Source organism: Maniola hyperantus, chromosome 22 (assembly GCF_902806685.2).
Source record: "Maniola hyperantus chromosome 22, iAphHyp1.2, whole genome shotgun sequence".
Lineage (NCBI taxonomy): Eukaryota > Metazoa > Arthropoda > Insecta > Lepidoptera > Nymphalidae > Maniola > Maniola hyperantus.
In genome coordinates, this window is record NC_048557.2 from 4,006,213 (window position 1) to 4,028,827 (window position 22,615).

Below are 22,615 nucleotides of genomic sequence, written 5' to 3' on the forward strand. Positions count from 1 at the left end.
TAACTATCTGATATAGATGGCGCTCAATGTATTTTTGTTTTGATAAAGGATTTGATACAAATATCTAGGTACTGTATTGAAGTGGTATTGAATGTTACATCAAAGCTCGACATCTAAAATAATACCTAAGTGGTTTTTCAGTATAGTTTTTTTTTATTACGGCCGAAACATTAAATCTTTAATCTGTACCTACCTATCTGCCAAACAAAAACAAGCGCGCGCTACAGAGGGGACCGGGGAACGGAACGCACAGCTTTAGACAGGGTGACCAGAATTAGCAGAAGCCTTTGATTTTAGTAGGATATGGCCCCTAAATCCGTAATCAACAGCATTTCACAAAAATATTATACAGATTTTACAAGCCATGAGAGATTATTTAAATTAGGTAGTTGTAAATGTAAATATTAAAGCTGTGATAGCCTTGTGGTTAAGACGTCTTCTAATCGGAAGTCGGGGGCTCGATCCCGGGCGGGCACGCACCTCGAACTTTTCAGAGTGATGTGCGTTTTAAACTTTTAAGTAATAATATTACTTACTTTAACGGTGAACGAAAACTTCGTGAGGAAACCTGCATGCCTGAGAGTTCTCTCGGAGTTTTTTCTCGGATGAAAAATTAACTCTTTTTAGGGTTCCGTAGCTCAAAAGGAAAAACAGAACCCTTATAGGATCACTTTGTTGTCCGTCTGTTTGTCTGTATGTCTGTCTGTCTGTCTGTCTGTCTATCTGTCTATCTGTCTGTCTGTCTGTCTGTCTGTCTGTCTGTCTGTCTGTTGGTCTGTCAAGAGACCTACAGGGTACTTCCCGTTGACCTAGAATCATGAAATTTGGCAGGTACGTAGGTCTTATAGCAGACATTCAGGGAATAATCTGAAAATCGTGAATTTGTGGTTACATCACACAAAAAGAATTGTGGCTATGAACTAATATAATTAGTATTTTCAATTTTAGAAGTAAGATACCTAACTAGAAGGGTATCATATGAAAGATCTTTACCTGTGCATTCTAAAACAGATTTTTATTTATTTTTATGCATCATAGTTTTTGAATTATCGTGAAAATGACGAAAAAATTTGACTGTAGTCTATAGTACGGAACCCTCGTTGCGCGAGCCTAACTTGCACTTGGCCGGTTTTTTATTTTATATTTCCTTAGAAAATATGAGTTAATTTGTAAGCACAACTTTAGCATTTTCCAAATTTTCAAAATTGCTTAGCAGGTTTCAGTTGCAGCAGTCCAGCATCTAGTAGATTCATTAATTTTTTTCTGGTCCGTGTCATCAATTTAAATCTGGTCACACTGGCACTGCGGCTCTGCGAGTCTGCGCTGTCTGCGGCTTTTCTTCAATTCGCAAAATGGCGGATGGAGGCGTGGATATAGATTTGTACGCCGACGATATTGAATCTGATTTCAATAGACAGGTGAGTCAATAAAGTGCTTAAAAATTCGTTATTCAAGTTATCACTTTGTTATTTAGGTTATCACTTCGGGTCGGCGCAATGTTTAACACGAATAACGGCATGGGTTACAGGATGACTTTGGAGGTGAAAATGTCGATTTGTACGACGACGTGATCGCAGCGCCGTCGAAGCCCGAAGACGGCGACGGGCCACCCAACTCCGGACCGCCGCAGCATCAGCATCCACCGGAGGAAACCAACGGTTCAGTTCCGTATCATCACAACAACGTATCAAGCCACGGCCATCATGGCCGCCGCTTCCAACTTTACATCGGCAACCTCACCTGGGTTTGTACCTGATTTTTCTCTTTAGATATAATAATATGTAAATATAGGACGTTACTATAATTATTATTTTTCAAACGTCTGTTGCGTTGACACGGATTTTATTAGGACTGCCATCATTTAAAAATGAGTTGGTATAAACGCCATGTTTTATTTATCGATTTTTAGGAATTAGTAACGCGTAGTTTGTACAATTGCATATATGCCGGCTTCTTATAGTTATTTATTACCTACCTTTAAAGCCAATTCTCAGTCCATTTTACTTACTTTCTTCATCTGAACAAATTTTTAATTTTACTTGTCTGATTGACATGTCTAAATTTAGTTCATACAAAACAAATGATGGTAGTTCTATGATTAAGTAACCAAATGAACTTATTCCAATATAATACAGGGTCATAATAAAAAAAAACCTCGAAAGTATTTTACTAGGTATTGTCCTGTAACATTTTTTTACCTACACACAGTATGTTAATTTTTTTGTTTATACTTATAATTATGCCAATAAAGAATAATCGACTGGCAAATTCCTTGTATTCAATTAAAACAATTACAGTATGGACATTTCAAGAATGCATCATGTAATATCTTCAGTTGCAGTTAAGTTTGCTACCTCAATGTCACCTGTGCAAAGAGACACACACATGCGAAGGCATGTTGAACCAATAAGCTCACGAGGTCTCCTTCAGCATGTGTGTGTATTTGCACATATTTGTTTTACATGGAGGGAGGCAGCAAGCTACACTGCAACAAGTATCTCAGTGAAGCATCTTTTTCATGTTTTTACTTGCAGGCCTAAATTGAGTTAATATTTGCGGATATTACTTATAAATAAAAAATAGCACAATGGGGCAGATTCTCTTGTACACAATCTCTAAACTAAGTTAACAGGTCTTAATTTATTGCTATCCTTTATGAAAGGGATAGCAATAGTTTTAGACATATTATTTTAGTTTAGTTAAGAGATTGTGTACAACGGAATTAGCCACACGCTTTATGTCACTAAATGTGTCACAAATAAACTTATCTAAATTGAAAGTCTGTAAATCAAGTCGTTCTTTTTTCACCAAGATCTACCATTGTAAAAGGAAGGTCAGTCACCTCAATTAAGCCTAAGTTTCATGTAAATCAGTCCAAAACTATATTATACTTTCAGATTTTAAAAAAGAATTCATCCCATCCTGTATTAAAAATAATGTTTATAAGTTAACCGTATACTTATGTATAGATAAAAATATAATTGTGTAAAAGTTGCAAAAAGTTTTTTTTAAATGGCAGCAAAGCAGCTGCTGTAAAAATGTAGCATGTGTAATTTAAAAAACATTTCAATCTTAGATTTTATTTCAAATTAAAAATTAACATTCAATAACCTTATCTGCAATTCAAATTGTTATTTGTTTTTTAACTATTGAAATTTACTTACAAATACATTGATTAATTACTGTAGTTGCAACTTTATTATAAGAAACAGCTTCTATAACAATACAATTATTAATTATTGTAATACAATGTACAATATACATGCGTATATCAAAATATTGAACTTAAAAGGTAAAAATTTGTTACAAGACACCATTTAAAAATGTTAAGTGCGATTTGATTCATTTGGTTATTTACTACTGAAATTCCAGTGCCATTACATGTTATTATTAAGCTGCAGTGTCCAAAAACTCAAAACAAAAATAAGTAAGTAGTATAAAAAACCGGCCAAGTGCGAGCCAGGCTTGAGCAATGAGGGTTCCGTACGGCAGTCTTATTTTTTCGACATTTTGCACGATAATTCAAAAACTATGATGCATAAAAATAAATAAAAATCTGTTTTAGAACGCACAGGTGAAGCCACTTTATATAGTTATCTTACTACGAAAATTGAAAATACTAATTATGACCACAATTTAATTTTTTTTGTGTGATGTAACCACAAATTCACGGTTTTCAGATTTTTCCCCTAATACCAGCTATAAGACCCACCTACCTACCAAATTTCATGATTCTAGGTCAATGTGAAGTACCCTGTAGGTTTCTTGACAGACAGACAACAAAGTGATCCTTATAAGGGTTCTGTTTTTCCTTTTGAGGTACGGAACCCTAAAAAGATAAGCATATAAAAAACAGTTTTTAAGACTCCTGTTATAAACAATATAAAAAAAAGAAAAGTCCTGATTCACTGACTGGCTCATCAACGCACAGCCTGAATCTTTGGAGCTAGCAAACTGAAATTTTGCACAGAAGTTTAATTTAATGTCCCTAACAAGGAATAAGGCCGGATTTTTTGAAATTTCCAAGGGATAAAGAATAAAGAAGCAAAGCCGTGGGTAGTTGCTTGTAAGAAATAAGGCTAAATTATGAGGACGAATTGGGATATGGACACTGCAGAGTAATATGAAATGTATTGGCTCAAAACATACAATTTTCTATTATGTTTGCATATATATATTTACATTTATTGTGCTAAAACAAAATTTCTCAGTATTATTGATATAGCAACATTTTGAAGTTCAGGAAATTTTTGTAAGTTTTAATTCCAATCAAAACTTTTGTATGTTTGTAACATTTATAATATGTTAAGTTTCAGGTGTTCAGTATGACTGTATCATAAAATAGCATCTTAAACGTGAGAAAATTGTGTTAATAGTAAAATAACATTATTTGCCTTCATTTCTGAATTGGGATCTAAAAAATTTCCTGTTCTCATTACATAAACTCCTAAATAGGTAAATTCTTTTAAATTTTTTTTTGTTGCTACATCAATTTTAAGCAAAAACAAGCTCATTTTATGATAAAACCAAAAGTATTTACCGTTATCTTAACCATTTACCGTAGAACATTTTAGTATGTAACAATATTATTGTTACATAATCCATGCTAATATTGATAAATGCAAAAGTGTCTCTGTCTGTCTGATTAACCAATGTTGATGAAATTTGTCATCCTGAACATGGACATAGGCTTCTCTATTACCATCGGAAAATCAAAGAGTAACCACAAGATTTCTAATAAACCTCAATCCACTCGGATTAATTCACGGGTATCATCTAATTATTATTATTTATAAATAATTTAAAAATCTTGAATCTCTATGATATCGTTAAATGTTATACTGACTCATTGTTTTCATGAGTAATATTTGTCACTTTTTATTACTATCCCTGTTACATGGTGGAACAGAGAAAGTTATTAGACCAGCAGTAGAATGTCGACATATTTGCATGTGATTTAAATTTTTACTTTAACTTTGCGAGAAAACATGTTTTCTAGTATTGTCCCAAAATTATCAGTTTTTGTTATTTATCTTTCAATGTGTGGTATAGTAATATTAATTATGACGTTTTATACAGTATCAGAGGTATCAATCAATGCGTCTGTAACAGGTTGAGATGGCAATCGGGTTATGAGGCAGGGGTCCAGCACGTCACCCGGGCTTGCCCACACCGGGCTGTGCGGGGCGTTCTCTCCCCCATTGCCATCTCGACCTGTTGCGTATTATAGGTACCGAAAGCTTACCACTGGTCGATTGTGGACAAGCTGCATGAATAATTATTGCTACAATCTCAAATGTTCGGGTGTTTATTTATGTTGCTGCGACAACAGCATTTTGGCTAACAGCCAATCAGAGGTGTTTGCGATCGTTACACTAGCTGTCACTTTACCGCAATCGACCCCTTGAGCGCCTATATTTCAATATGCTCTCGATTGGTGCTTTTATGAAACAATCTCTTACTAATTTTGCGTATACTAAGCTTATCAGGAAGCACTCATTTAAATATAGGCGCTCTGTAAGCTTGCAGTACTATATCGACATAACATCAGGAAAGGAAAATTGTCCTGTTACAATATGCGTATAATACTCGTCAGTAAATATTACACATAAAGCTTTAGAAAGAGATAGCAATCGTCAGCGTCGGCTTCGTAGAGCGTAGTTTGTCGTTGAGACTAACAAGTCGGCAACAAAACGTCACATTAGGTAGGTATGAGTGACAGAGACGACGCTCTACAAAGCCGACGCTGCCGATTATCTCTTTCCTTAGCTCAGTGATTTATTTGCCGGGTAGTAAACAATTTTTAGTTTAATTACAATACATTTTTTAAAGAATAACTAAACTTGTTTTTGCTACCATAACTTATTTAAACAAAAAATAAGTCTAAGATTGAATAAAAAATTACTAGTCATATTATCACTCCTCTATGCAATAATGAACCTATGTTCATAATTACACTTAATTAGTGAGAAAGTAAACATGATGTGTTTTCTTACTGGTTGGTAAGGTATTGGACATTAATAATTATGAAGTTTCGTTTACCATGTTGTAGTGGTTCCTGAAGTTTTCATAGACTATCAAATCCAGAATATAAAGTTGTCATTGTTTGTAGATTACATTGTGACAAGTTTTGGTTCTGATGTTGATAGAAAGAGATATTTACACATTCCTCTGTTAATTATTATTGTTATAGTTATCGTTCTACATAAAATGGATTTTATATTTCTAGAATATATCATGTAAAGAAAATTAGCTAAGCAAGTTATTTTTTGAAATATTTTAATTACTTACCTATTAGTCTTTATTGTTTTCTGTATAAGTAGTTTAAACTTTTTATAAGATCTGTTGTTTCACTGTATTACCTACAATCCATGACAGGAATTTGTAAATATCTCAGACTTGTTCTATGTGGTTACTTGTAGTAAAGATATTTTGAATGTTTATGAATCAACTTGTGTGTGTGTGTCTGTAAATGAGAGGATGGTGAAGAAAGTTTGATTTATTTAACTTATATATTCATTGAATTGAATAGTACATAATTTATTTATAGATTATTTTACATAGTTATTAAATTCTGAATACATAATATACATATTAGGTTTTGTGACCGTCATAATATAAGAGTAGGTATCATAATTCATACCGAACATTAATATTTAGATTTTTAAAAATTATTTATGAAACTACCATGCAGTTAGCGAAAATGTGATATTCTTGATGTCACTGAGAAGTAAATAAATCATAGAGTTCCTAGAGTTCCATTTCATTGTTGTAGGCTGAATCTGTATAAACCTTTTTTTTTTCGAATACATCGTACATTATAACATAATATTATAATATATATTTTGACCAAAAGCCAGGTAGATTATGTGCTTTATTTTTTTTAAAATATGCTTTTGTTTAAAATCAGGATATTGGTTGGTGCAAGTGCCTGAGGATTATGCAATATTACATATTTTTATTATTGGCAACCAAAATTCTGAATGATATAAAATTTACTTTAATTACTTAATACTTTCCTTTATCAGGTTATCAGCAAGGTAAGAAAATGCTTGTACCTCTGTAGTGTTTTATTATAACTCGTGTACTGTTTATTTTGTTTTATTATGTCGTGTGTTTTCGAATTGCGACTGACTAGTCCTTGATGAGGTTACTATTTTTACATTGTTTTCTGTATCGCCATGACTGTCAGTGTATAATGGGGCTAGTGTAACGATTTGACTAGCGAAATAACGTCTGTAAGTTGGTGTTACTATTGAATGTGACAATTAAGGTTAATGTATTTCATACTGTTATCTATCTTATTTCGGTCTCGGATTGCGACGTACATTATAACTACATATTAATAACGACATTGGCTTGTGTTTCGCGCAAATCGTTCTTGTGTTAACCAATATAGTTCAGTTTACAATGTTAAAGTTACAACTTACTGTACCTAATGCATTTATATTAAAGTATCACTTGGGTCTAAAGAAAATTGCATTGTTTAAATCAGAAACTCGTTGTATTGAACAAAGCTTTTAACTGGTGCTTGGGTATTAATATCTTATTAAACTGATCATGTAAAATTACTCATTGTTGATCTTGGAATTATTAAATCTAAACATTTATTTAGTCATTTAGATATATCAAAGGTAAAATGGTTGAATTAATTTATGCTGTTAAATAATTTTTCAAGTGTAAATATCAGTAAGGACTATTGTCTTTTTGTAGATTTGTAAAATTCATCTTTCGATTCTGTCGGATGAATCGAACCTACATTTGCTTAACTTATTTTACCGCAGTATGTTCACTGCCTAGTCCTCTGCGAAATAATATAACTAAAATGGAACTTGAATGTGATACAGAAATAAAAGAATGGTTAAAATAAAAACTGTTTCCTTTCCACCCAATATTTCATATAAAAAAATCGAAATAGGCACATTTCTTACGTTTAGGGAATTGATGGATAGTAAAAGTATGTGTCAGATGAAAAGATTTGAAAGATTGCAAAAGATTGAATATTAAGCTCATATTTTTAGTGAGGGTCTTCAAAAATAATAGTTGATCGCGGTCGAAATTCATTTAGGTACTTCGGACGGTATTTTATAAAAAATTGGCGTAGGGGTTTGTGGTTATATAACATTGGGGGTATACGTGACACTGATTAGAAAAAAACGAGGCACGGTGAAGTATGTATTTTCTATTTCGCTTCGCGTTTCATGAGGTAGCATTTCCCTGAGTTTTGGATGCATATGTTTTCCAGTGGGCGACTGATCAAGACATAGCTAACGCGGTCGCCGATATCGGCGTAACGGACTTTCAAGACGTGAAGTTCTTCGAGAACAGGGCAAATGGACAGTCGAAAGGATTCTGCGTCATATCGCTGGGTTCCGACCAGTCCACCAGGATGGTCCTCGATCGACTGTCCAAGAAGGAGATCCACGGTCAGCATCCCGTTGTAACGCTGCCCACTAAACAGGTAATTACATTTGACAAAGTTGCATACAATAATTTTTTGGATACTTTCATGAAAATGAAATAATGTGTGTACAAATATCATGAGCCTGGAACTCATTGCGACTCAAGTTTTGTACCTTGAGCAAACACGTTTGGGCAGTTTTCAGTACCTACTATACACAAAATACCCTCACTTCACAGTGCGTACCTATATATGAAATATACGCACTGTGAAGTGACGTCACTAGAGCTCTGGAACTTCTTAGTTAAATATTAACGTACAGTTAACGCTACGAAAGTCACTAAAGAAATATACCATATGTAAGAGCGGCCATACACAGGCAGCATTCATAATCGACTGCTACATGCTGGGACTGTATTATGAAACTAGAATCTTCCTTTCTTTGTCATATAGGTACGAGATAGAAGAGGTCCGTGTACGTAATTAAACGATCATGTAAGGGCTGCCAATTCTAGTATCTGGGGCCACAGGAGTACCCCCGCCAAGTCGATGTTTTATACTCAAAGTTGACTCGTTTCGGCTTCGCAGAGCCACCTCTGTAGCTACTGTACAGTTGGCGTCAACGAAATAGTTTCGGACGATAATGGCTCTATCTGCTACAATACCGTCCTATAACCTATTGGGCGCGAAATGATAAAGTACCAGCAAATCACGTTCTCACACGTTCTCGCCTTCGTGTCTACGTACGTTCAAGTGCAGTGCACTGACTTGACGCGTACTTACTATATACATATCTATTACAGACATCTTTTCTGATAGAATCTTTTAATGGGAAAATAGAGGAAAAATCGCCCTTTATTAGGCTCTCGAGTAACTCGTAATCCCGCACTACGAAATCACCGCGCGATTATGTGTAATATTTATAAAAATTGTAAGAAGCTGCACACACTCAATTTCCATAGGTATGTCACAAAATTCTGCGCGCAATATCGCATTGCTGAGTTATCCTTATTTCTTGAGAGAAAGATAAAGATAGGTACAAGTTTACGAGATAGAAAGAAAGGTCCTTAATTTAGGTCGCAGCGAAGTGCGAGCTGAATTGCACTTCATGGCGTTGTTACAAGAGTCGTTTTTTAAACGTCTTTGTGATCCTTCTGTACTTGGAAGGTTCTATTAAGTGTTCTGTGGTAATATTCTGAGGTGTGCGTCCCACAGGCGTTGAATCAGTTTGAGAGTCAGTCGAAGACGAGGTCCACACCGCCCGGACCCGGCAACCCCGGCATGAGAGGCCCACACCCGGGGGGCATGCCTGGCCCACATCCTGGAGGTAGATATTGATATTTCTTTTTTTAACCATATGATCTATAGAACGCATTTGAATTCAGAAACTCTTAAATCGAGACAGACGCCCCGCGCACCCGCACAGCCTCCACGCTAATCCAGAGCGGGCGAGCGCGGGTGACGTGCGGGGCGTCCCCCCGCCTCATCCCCGATTGCGATCTCGACCTGTCGCGTACTAAAGGTACATGAAGCTTTCGTAAAACTGCCATTAGACGATCGAAGACGACGAATGAAAAAGTAAGGTTACCCAATGGTCACTGTATGATAGCTAATGCGTAGAACTTATAGAGCGGCACTTTGACTTAGCTCAGATTTATGTAGAGACATAACCCCGTCTCGTTTCAACTCTGTCTTAAGTCTGAGCAAAGTCAAAGTATGTTCTATGTACATATAACTTACCTATATCTCTCCCTGATTCTCTTTAAAATAGTGCTTAAAAAAATAGATAGTCTGTAGGGTTGCGACTTGCCAGCTAATTACCTAGTAACACAGAGAATTTAACCTCAAGATATACAAGTATGCATATACAAGGTTTTGCATGAAAACAAAATCTTAAAATGCGGGGGGGCAGGAAAGTTAGGAAGTTAGTTAGGAAATGAATCTCAATAGGTAACTCAGTATTTATTTCCTAAGCAGAGTTGTTTACAATTATTTATGTGCCTTTAATTAATTTGAAAGGCTCTGAAATTTTATAGAACGCCATCGGCGCGGCGCGCTGGATTAATAATCTTAACATTTTATAAATACAGCTGATATAACTTTCCATTAATTCATAGAATTCTTTGGTGGCGGACCAAACGGGCCGGGACCAAATGGCCCACGCATGATGATGCCTGGGCCAGGCCCGCATCATCAGCTGCGAGGGCCTCCACCCGGGCCCCATGGCCCCCCACCACACCACATGCAGCAGCATCAAGGCCCCCCACCACACCATATGCCGCCTCATCAGGGCCCTCCTCCGCACCAGGGGCCCCCACAACACAGGCCACCGATGCAGGTGAGACCACTTCTCACTCCACTAATTTTGACGAAAATGTAAAATATTTAATTCATCTGCCATTTTATGTTTTTGACAAGTAAAGATCTACCACCATATCAGAAAGCAGATACTACTGTGAAGAACCAGCAAGAAACTCTGCAGTTGCTCATTTCATAAGGCAATATGTTACGTTTGATTATGAGCTAAAAAGTTTCTTTATGGTATATTTTAACCTTCTTGAATCTATTTTTGTGTATAAAACTGATTGACAGAACACAACCTAAATTAGTGGATCTATATACTTGAAATTTTTCCATAGTACAACATACTCACCAAGAAATAATTTTTACGCGGACGAAGTCGTGGGAGTCAGATATTATTATCCATACTAATATTATAAATGCGAAAGTGTGTCTGTCTGTTTGTCTGCTAGCCTTTCACGGCCCAACCGTTCAACCAATTTTGACGAAATTTGGTACCGATATAGCTTGCATCCCGCGGAAGGACATAGGCTACTTTTTATCCCGGAAAATCAAAGAGCTCCCACGGGATTTTGAAAAACCTATATCCACGCGGACGAAGTCGCGGGCATCATCTAGTAATACAATAAAACAGTTAAGTAGTGGTAGTAACAGAAAACTATCTTTAGTTCCAAGGGCCGCCACAAATGCAACGCGCCCCCGGAGGCCCTCCCGGAGGTCCAAGAGGGGGCCCCGACTGGCCGAGGCCCCACCACATGCCGGCCCCTGCTCCGCAATACGGACCCCCGCAACACCAGATGCCGCACCAAATGCCTCCGCCGTCACCGCATGGGGTATGTATACTTATTATGATCCTATACGGTTCATACACATAAAAATAAGTATTGTTTAAAAATATGAGGCATTTAATTAGATAACAGAAAACATTGTGAAAAGGATAGCACTATTTAAGACCCGTCACTTTAGAAATTGATTCAATAGTACCATTGTTTCTGTCAATCACGCATGTGTGCGGCGGGGGGACCTTAAAATTTTCAGGTTTTTTGACATGTCACAAGCCAGGCGGGGTAGAAACGTCTTTAGTATTTAAAGAGAGAAATACATTATAAAATTTGCCTTCCAGTGTTATTTTACTAGTGGAGGGTCATGTTTTGGGTTATGCCACAGAATTCTAAATAAGGTAAATATAGGAATGGTTCCAACGCTGCGCTTTCCTGTGCTAGGTCGCCGTTCTACCATTTTGGTACGTTTATCGGTTTTTCAAACTACGTGACCTGCCCCTTGCCTCTTCAGCTTCGCAACCCGCAGCTATGTTGTTGCTCTCCTACGGATCTCCTAATTTCTGATCTGGTAGAGTTAACTCCAAGCATAACTTTCTCTATCGCCCGCTGAGTGACTGAGCTTTCTTACGAGGCCCATAGTTAGCGACCATGTCTCAGATCCGTATGTCATGACTCATGAGTGGCACACATTGAATGTATACCTATTGTGAATTCTGTGGTTATTGCGAACGCAGGGTGCGGGCGGCCGCGGCGGGCCCGGCGAGTGGGGCGACGAGATGCCGCGCACGCACCCGCCGCACGCGCACGGCCCGCCGCCGCACCACATGCCACACCACATGCCGCCGCTGTCGCCGCGCGCGGTAAGACGCACCCCACACGCAAGGTCTAAGGCCGAGATCTGTAGAGCGTACTTTGAATTTGCTCAGGCTTGCGTTTTAGTTAAAACGAGACAGATTTATGCCAGTGATATAACGCTGTCTCGTTTTAAGTGTCTTAAGTCTTGAGTGCGGTCTATAAGGGGTATGACCAATCAACACTGAGCTATGCTGCGCTGTGCTTTGCTATGCTCTATCGCTCCTCAGATTATGTGTTTAAAACTTAGCAAGGATCACGCGACAAGTGTTGGCTTGCTGGTCACGCGTTGCGCATCTCGCTCTTCCGTCTATCTCGTTTGCACTTGTGCGCATGCATCTCAGCCTATGACCTTGTCCAAAAGGGGCGAATGCGCGAATCGTTTCGCGTGAATTCATACGCGCGTTGGCGAGGTACCTACTGGGCGACATCGCGTCCACAAGCATCGCGCGAATTTGAAATACGCGCGTAGTACGCCAGACTGTCTCCTTTAAGCGCGTCGCAAATGCCATTTGAGACACTAAAGACTCGCGTCCAGTTTAGGCGCGAACTTCAGAGCGAGTTCACGGGCGCGTTGCACGCATATTCTGGACGCAACGTACGCGCGTAAACGCGCGAAACGATTCGCTTTTAATTCGCGCTTTCTGTACTGAATGAGACGGCAAGCGAAACTCCGCAAACTGCGTACAGTACTCCAAGTTTTTCTCCCAACTTTTAAATCTGTTGGCACTTGAATCCACAACTTATTCGGTGTTTTTACACTGGTATTCCCACATGCAGGCACATTGCACACGAATGAAAAGGCAAGTTACTCATTTTAAATTGCAAAAAATATGTACTTCTTCATGTACTCTTTCACTAAGAAAATTCCTTTTGACAAAGTGACGTCATCACGGTTCATGAACTTTACAAGATGGCGGGCAGCGTTTTCGCGGTAAAAATAGAAAATGCAAAATTTAAATGCGTTTTTATTGCACTTATCGATCGAATAAAATTTTTGTAAATTTTTTGGTGGCTTATTATCACCTTAGGATCAAATTAAAACACTTTTCAAAAAATGGTAAAATACCCTATTATAAAAATATCAAAAGTACGGAACAGTATGTTTTGGTTGTAGCCGCCCGGGCAAGGCATGCCGCCGCCTCATCACCAGATGCCGCCGCACCAGCAGGGCCCGCCCAGGGGACCCGCGCCGATGCCGCAACATCCAGGTTAGTACTAGCTGAGTTGTTATTTTAAAAGCTTTTATTTAACTTGCAATGTATGTAACTACTAGATAATGCCAGCGACTTCGTCCGCGTCGATTTAGATTTTTTAAAATCCCGTGGGAACTCTTTAATTTTCCGGGATAAAAAGTAGCCTATGTCCTTCCCCGGGATGTAAGTTAACTCTACAAAATTTTATAAGAATCGGATGAACGTCAAACGGTTGCACTGTTACGACGTGATTGAAGGACAAACCAACAAACAAAAACACTTTCACATTTATAATATGGGTACTGATTTTAAATAAACCATTTAAAAAAAAATTATTATTAACGTACAAGAAAGAAAAATTACATAATATAATAGGTAGCACGCATTGTAAAAAACCACAGAGGTTTGACCCTCAATGCGTACGTCTGCGCATTACATCATGCCTACTTATATCATTATAAAAAATATAAATAAATAATTTGATTTGATTGGATTTGATTTAAAATGCCCAGTGTCCCTACAAGGTCCAGTCCCAGTGTCCAGTGTTTCATTATCTGAAGGTTTAACTGCACACATAGTATAAATCGTCGTATGGTACAGGCGGGGCTCCAGCGCCGCACGTGAACCCGGCGTTCTTCAACCAGCAGCCGCCCGTGCAGCCTGCACCTGCAGTACAGCCGCCGCCGCAGCCTGCGCCCCCCGGTAATTACTACTTGACCTTTAAAAAGTCGGGGGTTCGATCCCGGGCACGCACCTCTAACTTTTCGAAGTTATATGTTTTAATTAATTAAATATCACTTGCTTTAACATTGAAGGAAAACATCGTGAGGAAACCTGCATGCCTGAGAGTTCTCCGTAATGTTCTCAAAGGTGTGTGAAGTCTACCAAATCCGCACATGGTGTGGGTTGGTAGACCGGGTTTTTTAAAAATCCCGAGGGAACTTTTTGATTTTCCGAGATAAAAACCACTCTTGTGTCACTCTCCAGGTATTTATCTATACACATGCAAAAAATCACGTCAATCCGTTGCACCGTTGCGACGTGATTGAAGGACAAACCAACAAACAAACACTTTCGCATTTATAATAAGGGTACTGATTTATTATACATGTCGAGTTGTGCCACCATACCGGTATCATACAGTATGGTTAGAGACATTAGTGGAGTGGCGTGTCGTTGTTTCTCTCTAATCATACAAAATGTATGAAAGCGATATTATGCTTCTGACGCATTACAACCCAACACGCCACATAGTTCTGGCCTTAAACTAAACTGGTGTCCCGCCAGGACCAGGCGCGCCCTACGGTCACCCGGCGCACGGAGGCCCGCCGCCCGCCCAAGGCCCGCCGCCCGGCGCGCGTCAGCCGTACGGAAGACCACCTGCAGTATGTATATTTTCACTTCTCACGCTCTTAAAGTTCTTTATGCCGAGTAAGCGGATTAAACCTGTTTTTTATGCTCTTGGGCATAAAAATGTTATATGGAAATTTATGTAGTGCCTGAGCCTAGCGTCCTATGCTCCTATGCTCTCCTGGTACTTTCTAAACTACAGTTGGTGTCAGGTCAAAAGGTTTTCGACTTTGAACTTGCGCAGTGGGTGATATATTATTTGGAGTCTTGTCAAAAGTGGGTGACACAGTGGGTGATTTATAGGTAGCGGTCGCGTATCACTTTCATTTCCTCGCAAAGCAGGCGCTAAAATGAGTCTAAATCTAAAGAGCATTATTTTGAGGCTGGGTGTGGTGTTACAGAGCTACCCCGGCGGTGCCGAGGCGCGGCCCGCGCACCACCCGTCGCCGCTGGGCCCGCACGCGCCCCCGCACGCGGCGCACCCCGCACACCCGGCGCACCCGCCACACCCCGTCATAAGCGAGGCGGAGTTCGAGGAGGTGATGGGCCGAAACCGCACCGTGTCGTCCAGCGCCATCGCACGCGCCGTCAGCGACGCGGCCGCCGGCGAGTACGCATCCGCCATCGAGACGCTGGTCACCGCCATCTCTCTCATCAAGCAGAGCAAGGTAACGAATACCCGTCAGACCCTGTGTCGGTGTGAAACAGAATGATTAGCGCTGCTTCGTTTCGATGAATTTCTTTTACGACACAAGCAATACAACGTTCAAAGAACCTCATTTGCGTCAGCAAACACAATTTTTAACTTGATGTAGAAGCAGGATTTCTAAAGTCAAAAATTATACTTTTCCCAAAATACAATTTTCCTTCCTTTATAGGTGGCACATGATGACAGATGCAAGATTCTTATCTCGTCACTCCAAGACACATTGCATGGCGTAGAGACCAAGTCATACGGGGGAGAGAGACGGCGATCGCGGTCGAGGGAGAGAGATGCGCGCGTGCACCATCGCGCGCCGCGGCGCAGGGAGCGCTCCGCGTCGCGCTACAGGGACAGGTCCCGTGACAGGGAAGAGCGTGACAGGTGAGGGTACAAGACACATTGCACGACGTAGAGACCGTGTCGTACGGGGAAGAGAGACAGCGGTTGCAGTCTAGGGAGAGGGATGCGCGCGTACACCACCGCGTGCCGCGGCGCAAGACGCATGCCGCGTTGCGCTACAGGGACAGGTTGTGTGACAGGGAAGAGCGTGACAGGTGAAGGTACAACACACATTGCAAGGTGTAGAGACCGAGTCGTACGGGTGAAAATACATAAAACATAGGCTCAAAGCACATTGCAGCAGTCGCAGCGACGCGTCTTCTTTATGATGTTACATTAGAAAATGAACTTTATCTTGATTGTATAGTGTAAAACAAAAAAGGCGCTAATGTAGGCGTCTAATTGGTTCTCATTTTTTACTTTACGTAGTGAAGATAAAGTTCAGTTTACTTCGCAACACTTTAGAAAATACGTGTCACATCACTTCGACTCCCCAGCAATGTATATTTCGGATCCTGTGGTGGTGTGCATAAGTATTAGGTTACATATTTCATCATAATAATAAATAAATATGTTTTGATTTAAGCCAAATCAATAATTTAATTTACCTATAGTAATTTCAATTATCCAAATAATATAAAGTAATGGAAATGAAATGTAATCACTTTGATTACAGGTACAGGGAAAGGTCGAGGGAGCGTGATCGTGAACGCGACCGTGGTGATGCGTAAGCCTTATTTTCATAAATAGGCCTTATACTATGTATTACATACCTGTATATTACGACTAGAAACGATATATTGATACTACTAGCTGATGCGCGCGACTTCGTCCGCGTGGATTTGTTTTTAAAAAACCCGTGGGAACTCTGATTTTCCGGGATAAATAGTAGCCTATGTCACTCTCCAGGTCTTTAACTATATCCATGCAAAAAATCACGTCAATCCGTTGCTGCGTTGCTAGGTGATTGAAGGACAAACAAACACATTCCGCATTTATAATATGGGTAGTGATAAGCACATTATTTTAGGCTCGACGCGCATTTGCCGAGTTGAAGCTATAGGACACGTCTTAAAGTTATAAAAGTGAACTTTATCTCAACTATGTATAATGTTCAAAGTGTGAAGCTAAATGCTAACTGAATGCGCGTTTTGGTTTTGATAATGTGCCTTGAGCCTTAGACCTGACTTTTTAATTTATGAGACTTAAAATAAAAAGGCAGATATGTATCAATGGATTTTTCTAAAGCACGAGTTATTTTGCATATTTAACTAAAATAAATTTTTAAACGAAATATTTATCGATATCTAGTTGTAACATACAACTCCCTCCGATCCTTCTTCCCTTTTAACTTTGCATTTGTTTTATTTTTTCTTAGTAACCCTTAGTTAGCTGTTTTTGTTTTTTTTAGTAACTTAGTGTAAGTTATTACAAATTTAATGGCCTTAAAGGCTCATGCGCCAAGCAGCATGTTGTTAGTATGAACTTAGGTGCAACGCACACCCACAGAGTAGAGTGAAATGGAGCCGTAGAGTGACATATTTCTTGATACCAACTCAATGCTTTATTCACTTTGCCCAAAGAACAATCAGCTTAATTCGCTATAATCTGTATGGTACAACGTGAAGCATGCGATATGCACCCGCCCTCCCACTGCTAAACATGCAGAAAAAGCAACCAAGCAAGCTACACGCATGCCCAACAACCACCGCACTAGCACATATAACTTCTAAAACATATTCGATTTCAACCATGTTCCATAACATATCAAGGAACAAAACTGCTGGTCAATTCAGGAATTACAATCATAATAATTGTCTGAATTTATGGTATTTTTGCTGCAATAATGCATTATAGCAAATAACGATAGAGTGTCGGTCAATCAGAGGTGATTGCGATCGTCACACTGTCGCTGTCAAACGACCGCGGCGAGTAGGTCGATTCTGTAAAACCTGCATCGATCATTAATACAATCGAAACTGTGATGATTGGCTGAATTTATGCTATTCTTGTTGCAACAAAGCATTGCAGTCAATAATCGAACGCGCAGCGAGCATCAACCAATCATAGGTGAGTATGATTGTGACATTCTAACTGTCATTCTACGCAATCGAGCCACATGCCCCTGCGGAGTTTAAGATCAAGTTGTTATCAAAAAGACTCGGCTTCTCTACTCTGTCGGTATGCGTCAGCGTTTAGCCTCTTTCCATTTGAATTTATGCTTTGCTGTGCTCTAATTCATCGGAATGTGTATAATTTAATTATTTATTTTATTAAATCATTTGTAATGAGTAAATATAAGCTGTGATAGCCTAGTGGTTAGGACGTCCGCCTTCTAATCTAAGGTCGGGGGTTCGATCCCGGGCACTCGCCTCTAATTTTTCGGAGTTATGTGCGTTTTAACTAATCAAATATCACTTGCTTTAACGGTGAAGGATAACATCGTGAGGAAACCTGTTCTCAAAGCTGTGTGAAGTCTACCAATCCGCACATGGCCAACGTGGTAGACTATGGCCAAAGTGGTTCTCTGTAGTGAGCTGGCGATGGGTTGGTCATGATGATGATGATGAGTAAATATTATTACTTGCAGGTATTACCGGGACTACCGTGAGAGGGAACGCGACCGCTCCAGGTCCAGGGACCGGGAACGCGCAGAGCACTACAATAGGGGACATAGCCGGACGGAAGAGAGGTATGTAATAACTATTGGCGCACTTCACGACAGTCAGGAAATTTGTAATAAAACGTTGAGGCTTCACCTACACTCATCATCATCATCATAACCCATCCACAGACATCCACTGCTGGACATAGGTTTCTTGTAGGGACTTCCACACGCCACGGTCTTGCGCCGCCTGAATCCAGTGGCTTCCTGCGACTCGTCTGATGTCGTCCGTCAACCTAGTGGGGGGGTCTTCCAACGCTGCGTCATCCGGGGCGAGATCGCCATTCCAGAACCTTGGGACCCCAACGTTTATCTCTCGTTATCGCTCAGAACTGACAAAGGGAGGGGATTTTACGTATTTTGGAAGACCCTCCACTTAATAAACGACCCTTTATTTAATAATCACTGAGAAATAATTTATTTTTGATGTAGTCAAATACCCAATTGATTTGTTGTAGGCCTCGCAAGTCGCCCGTGGAGCCAGTGGTGGAGAGTGGTGCCGGAGAGACCAGCACGAGCAAGAGTCGCACGGCCGCGACGCCCTACTACGACGAGCGGTACCGCGAGCGCCGCGACCGCGACCCGCCGACCGCGGACCGCGAGCGTGACCGCGAGCGCGACCACCGCCGGGACGCCAGGCATTGAGTGACTGAAAAAAAAAGTTAGCACCATACCACTGTTCACGACAGCAAAACGTCGTGGCTTCGACGTCACTGGCAGGTGTCAAATGTTTGTACATTTGAGGCTAGGTAGCCTTATTTTTCTTGGATTTCACGTCTAAATAATCCATACTAATACTAATAATATAAATGCGAAAGTGTGTCTGTCTGTCTGTCTGTCTGCTAGCTTTGACGGCCCATCCGTTCAACCGATTTTAATGAAATTTGGTATAGAGATAGCTTGCATCCCGGGGAAGGACAAAGGCTACTTTTTATACCAGAAAATCAAAGAGTTCCCACGGGATTTTTAAAAACCTAAATCAACGCGGACGAAGTCGCGGGCATCATCTAGTTCAAAATATTTCTCTTTGTACTGGATCAGTCGTTCAGGTACGTAGGTGCTACAACCGTAAAGCACCCACCAGTGGAATGATTCGCTAACTCTGATCATCATTGAATCAAACCCATCATTTGACTTTTATCGCTCAGTGTAGCAGCAATGTAAAACCAACCAATGTCAAATGAGGGGGTTGCTATAGAATGAGTCACCGTCAATTTGATGGAGAAGCTGGGGGGGGGGGGGGGGGGGGGGGGGCTGAAACTAGTTAAAATTTCATTGTTTTCGTTTAGGCCGGGTACATGAATATTCATCTTCTAATCTAACGTAACCAACTTTAGTTTTTGGCAAAATATACTTTACTGGTAGTCCACGCGGACGAAGTCGCGAGCATATATATAACATATCATATAATATATAGCATATCGCTATAACAATACAGTGGTGACTGGTGACACAGTGTACAGTGGAGCCCAAATGAGTTTGATGGCTATAATTTTTGATCACCGAGTAAGCGAATCACCCTGCTGGTGGCAGTACCCACCTGATGAAGGGACATTGTACCAACAGCTTTTTTAAAATCTACGAATTATAGTTTATTACGCATGTATGTTTTTTTTAACTTGGCTTATAACTGAAAGTTGAAACTATCTGGTTTTAAAGTTAAGTCTAGGTGAGAATGTACAAAAACGCAGTAATTTAGATGTTAGTGTTTAGTTCTTATAAAGTATTGTAAAGCTGTTATTTCATATCATAGATCTTACAAAATTAACTGAACATTGGTGCCAATCGGTTGTACATCCTAAAATTTAATAGACAGACATAACTGAAGTGATATCTCACGACTCCCAGAACAAAGGTGGCACGGCACTATCATTGTATAGTACGTGTAAAATGACTCCTCACGTGCCATGTTAACTTTTTGTGTCAAATTTCATGTCAAAAGTATGATTATAGTCCTTATTTTAAAGGTGAACCGTACTTTTGACATGACAGTTGACCCATAGAGTTAAAATGGCGCGTGATGAGTCATTTTTTACGCATTTTAAACCACTGGAGGCCGCAGCCTCAACGACAGCGGTGTGCGAAGCGGGAGCGGGGCGACTATACAATACGGCGGGGTGATTACGTAAAACGTTGCAGTAGCGACAGCAACGCGACAGCAGTAGCAATGCGAAAGTTCATTTGCTGTCTCTCTTCTTCTTATTTTGCTTTGTGGTTATTGCTGTCTCTAGCCGGACGTTTGACAGCAATGATCGCGAGATTTACGCCTGTCGCGAGTAATCACCGCGCGGATACCGAATGTATAAGACTATAGAGTTATCATAATTCAAAGTGGAAAAAATTATGACAACACTTTTTCGGCATAAGTGAAGATTTGAAGTCGTGAAATGATATTAAAAAAGTGAAATGATGTTTACTAGGTACAATAATTATTATAATGTGCCCTTATTAGATCAGAGTATTTCGATTTTTTTTAGGGTAATAAGGTGAATTCCTTCAGAATATAGGGTAAAACGAATTGAAACTGGCGTATTGTATGATCACGCCGCTCCCGCCCCGACCACCGCTGTTGTAAAGGCCGCGGCCTAAATAATTAGTGTTATATTATTAAAAAAATATTATGGTAGGCGCCAATGTAGTGTTTGAAATGTATATTTTTTCTTGGAACAATTTCTGTATCTTGCGTGCGACATGATTTTTGTGACATTATGAGTATAAGAACTTGCGCCTATGAACAATTAAGTAGGTACCTAGGTATACATTTTTATTTTGCCAATAATAAGATCAGTCAGTTCGTTAAGAAGAAGTTAAGAATCAGTCGATTAGATTAATCTTTCATGCACGTATGGTCCAAAACTTTACTTTCATATTATACATAATTTAATAGTAACTATTATTAATGGATGGTCAACATTCCAAATTTTTGAGGTTAGTTTTAACCTTAACTTAACCTCAATTTGAACACCAAATCTAATAGATTGTTTGTGTTGAAAATAACTTTATATAATTTCGTATTAGGATTGTAAAATATCTAGGTTTCTATTTGAGTAACGTTTGGTTTAAAATAGGAGTTTGATATATAGATGTTAATTTTTGCTAGTGTTTAAGAAAATTTTCGTATGAATATGTTCCATACAGATGGACACTGATGGGTTTGACTTCTTTAATAAATAAATTGGTGTATCATTTCAATGTTGTTTAATTTTTACCAAGCGACCTGCCCCGGTTTTCACGGGTAGCTTATTACCGTAGGGATCTCTAATTTTTCTTGAAAATAAAATATATCCTATGTCACTCAAGAATCTTGTGGCTTTCTTCTGGTGAAAGAATTTTCAAAATCGGTTCAGCAGTTCCAGAGAATTCTTCCTACAAACAAACATACAAACTACCTTTTTATAATATTACATTCATTTTTTATTTTGGTAAAGGTACAAGGCCGAGATGGGCTGCAAACCGCAAACTGCGAGCGACACCACTGGTTTCTATGAATCTGTATGCAAGTCTGCCAGGCCGCAGTGTTGCCGCGCTCGGAATAAATTTCATACAGATTCATATAAACCAGTGGTGTCGCTTACAGTTTGCGGTCTGCCGTCCATCTCGGATTTGTACTTTAACTGTTGAAAATGTAAGGTCATGGGTTTCGAATAAAAGTCGACGAACCTGACCTTTTGGACTCTATTATGCCCAAAAGTGGTTTGTCACTATCTTTTATATTCCTAACCATTTCTTTAGATTCAAGCTTTCGGGTTCGTAACGTAGGTTGAACTTTACTTAAGTACCTACCCAAAGCGCAGGCTACACCGCAAGCTAAGCTAATTTCATTTAGCTTAGTTCACGTAGCTTAGCTTACATTCAACTTATCAGCTAAGCAATCTGGGTTCCCACCGGAAACTACGGAGGGAACTAAGGATGTAATGAAGTGACGGGCTGCCAGTCCGAAGCTTGCCTTTCAAGTAGCAGTAGTATTATCAGTTTACAGAAATGTTCAGCCAATTAGCTAACTCAGATCGCTCAGTTTAGCTTTTT

The 22,615-nt window shown here is 39.6% G+C and overlaps 1 protein-coding gene across 5 annotated transcripts; it reads left to right on the top strand.

The window, feature by feature from the left end:
- The first annotated feature begins 1,289 nt into the window (after positions 1-1,289).
- Positions 1,290-21,781, top strand: Cpsf6 (cleavage and polyadenylation specificity factor subunit 6). Of its 5 annotated transcripts, none has more exons than XM_069506208.1 (15): positions 1,290-1,418; positions 1,529-1,744; positions 8,246-8,461; positions 9,617-9,728; positions 10,519-10,739; positions 11,371-11,535; positions 12,219-12,344; positions 13,454-13,547; positions 14,133-14,234; positions 14,820-14,917; positions 15,284-15,550; positions 15,761-15,966; positions 16,601-16,651; positions 18,515-18,616; positions 19,048-21,781. In XM_069506208.1, exons 1-15 carry the CDS (start codon positions 1,353-1,355, stop codon positions 19,232-19,234), a joined length of 2,229 nt encoding a protein of 742 aa, XP_069362309.1. In that variant the 5' UTR covers positions 1,290-1,352; the 3' UTR covers positions 19,235-21,781. The 5 variants fall into 5 exon arrangements, with proteins under 5 accessions (XP_069362309.1, XP_069362310.1, XP_069362311.1 ...); XM_069506209.1 differs by having other exon boundaries at positions 14,826-14,917; XM_069506210.1 differs by lacking the exon at positions 16,601-16,651.
- Positions 21,782-22,615: the final 834 nt, after the last annotated feature.

Coding starts and splice junctions, on each gene's coding strand:
- Cpsf6 (XM_069506208.1), top strand. CDS start 1,353: ATGGCGGATGGAGGCGTGGATATAGATTTGTACGCCGACGATATTGAA. Junction 15,967..16,600: donor GACAGGGAAGAGCGTGACAG/GTGAGGGTACAA, acceptor CTTTGATTACAG/GTACAGGGAAAGGTCGAGGG. Junction 16,652..18,514: donor GAACGCGACCGTGGTGATGC/GTAAGCCTTATT, acceptor TATTACTTGCAG/GTATTACCGGGACTACCGTG.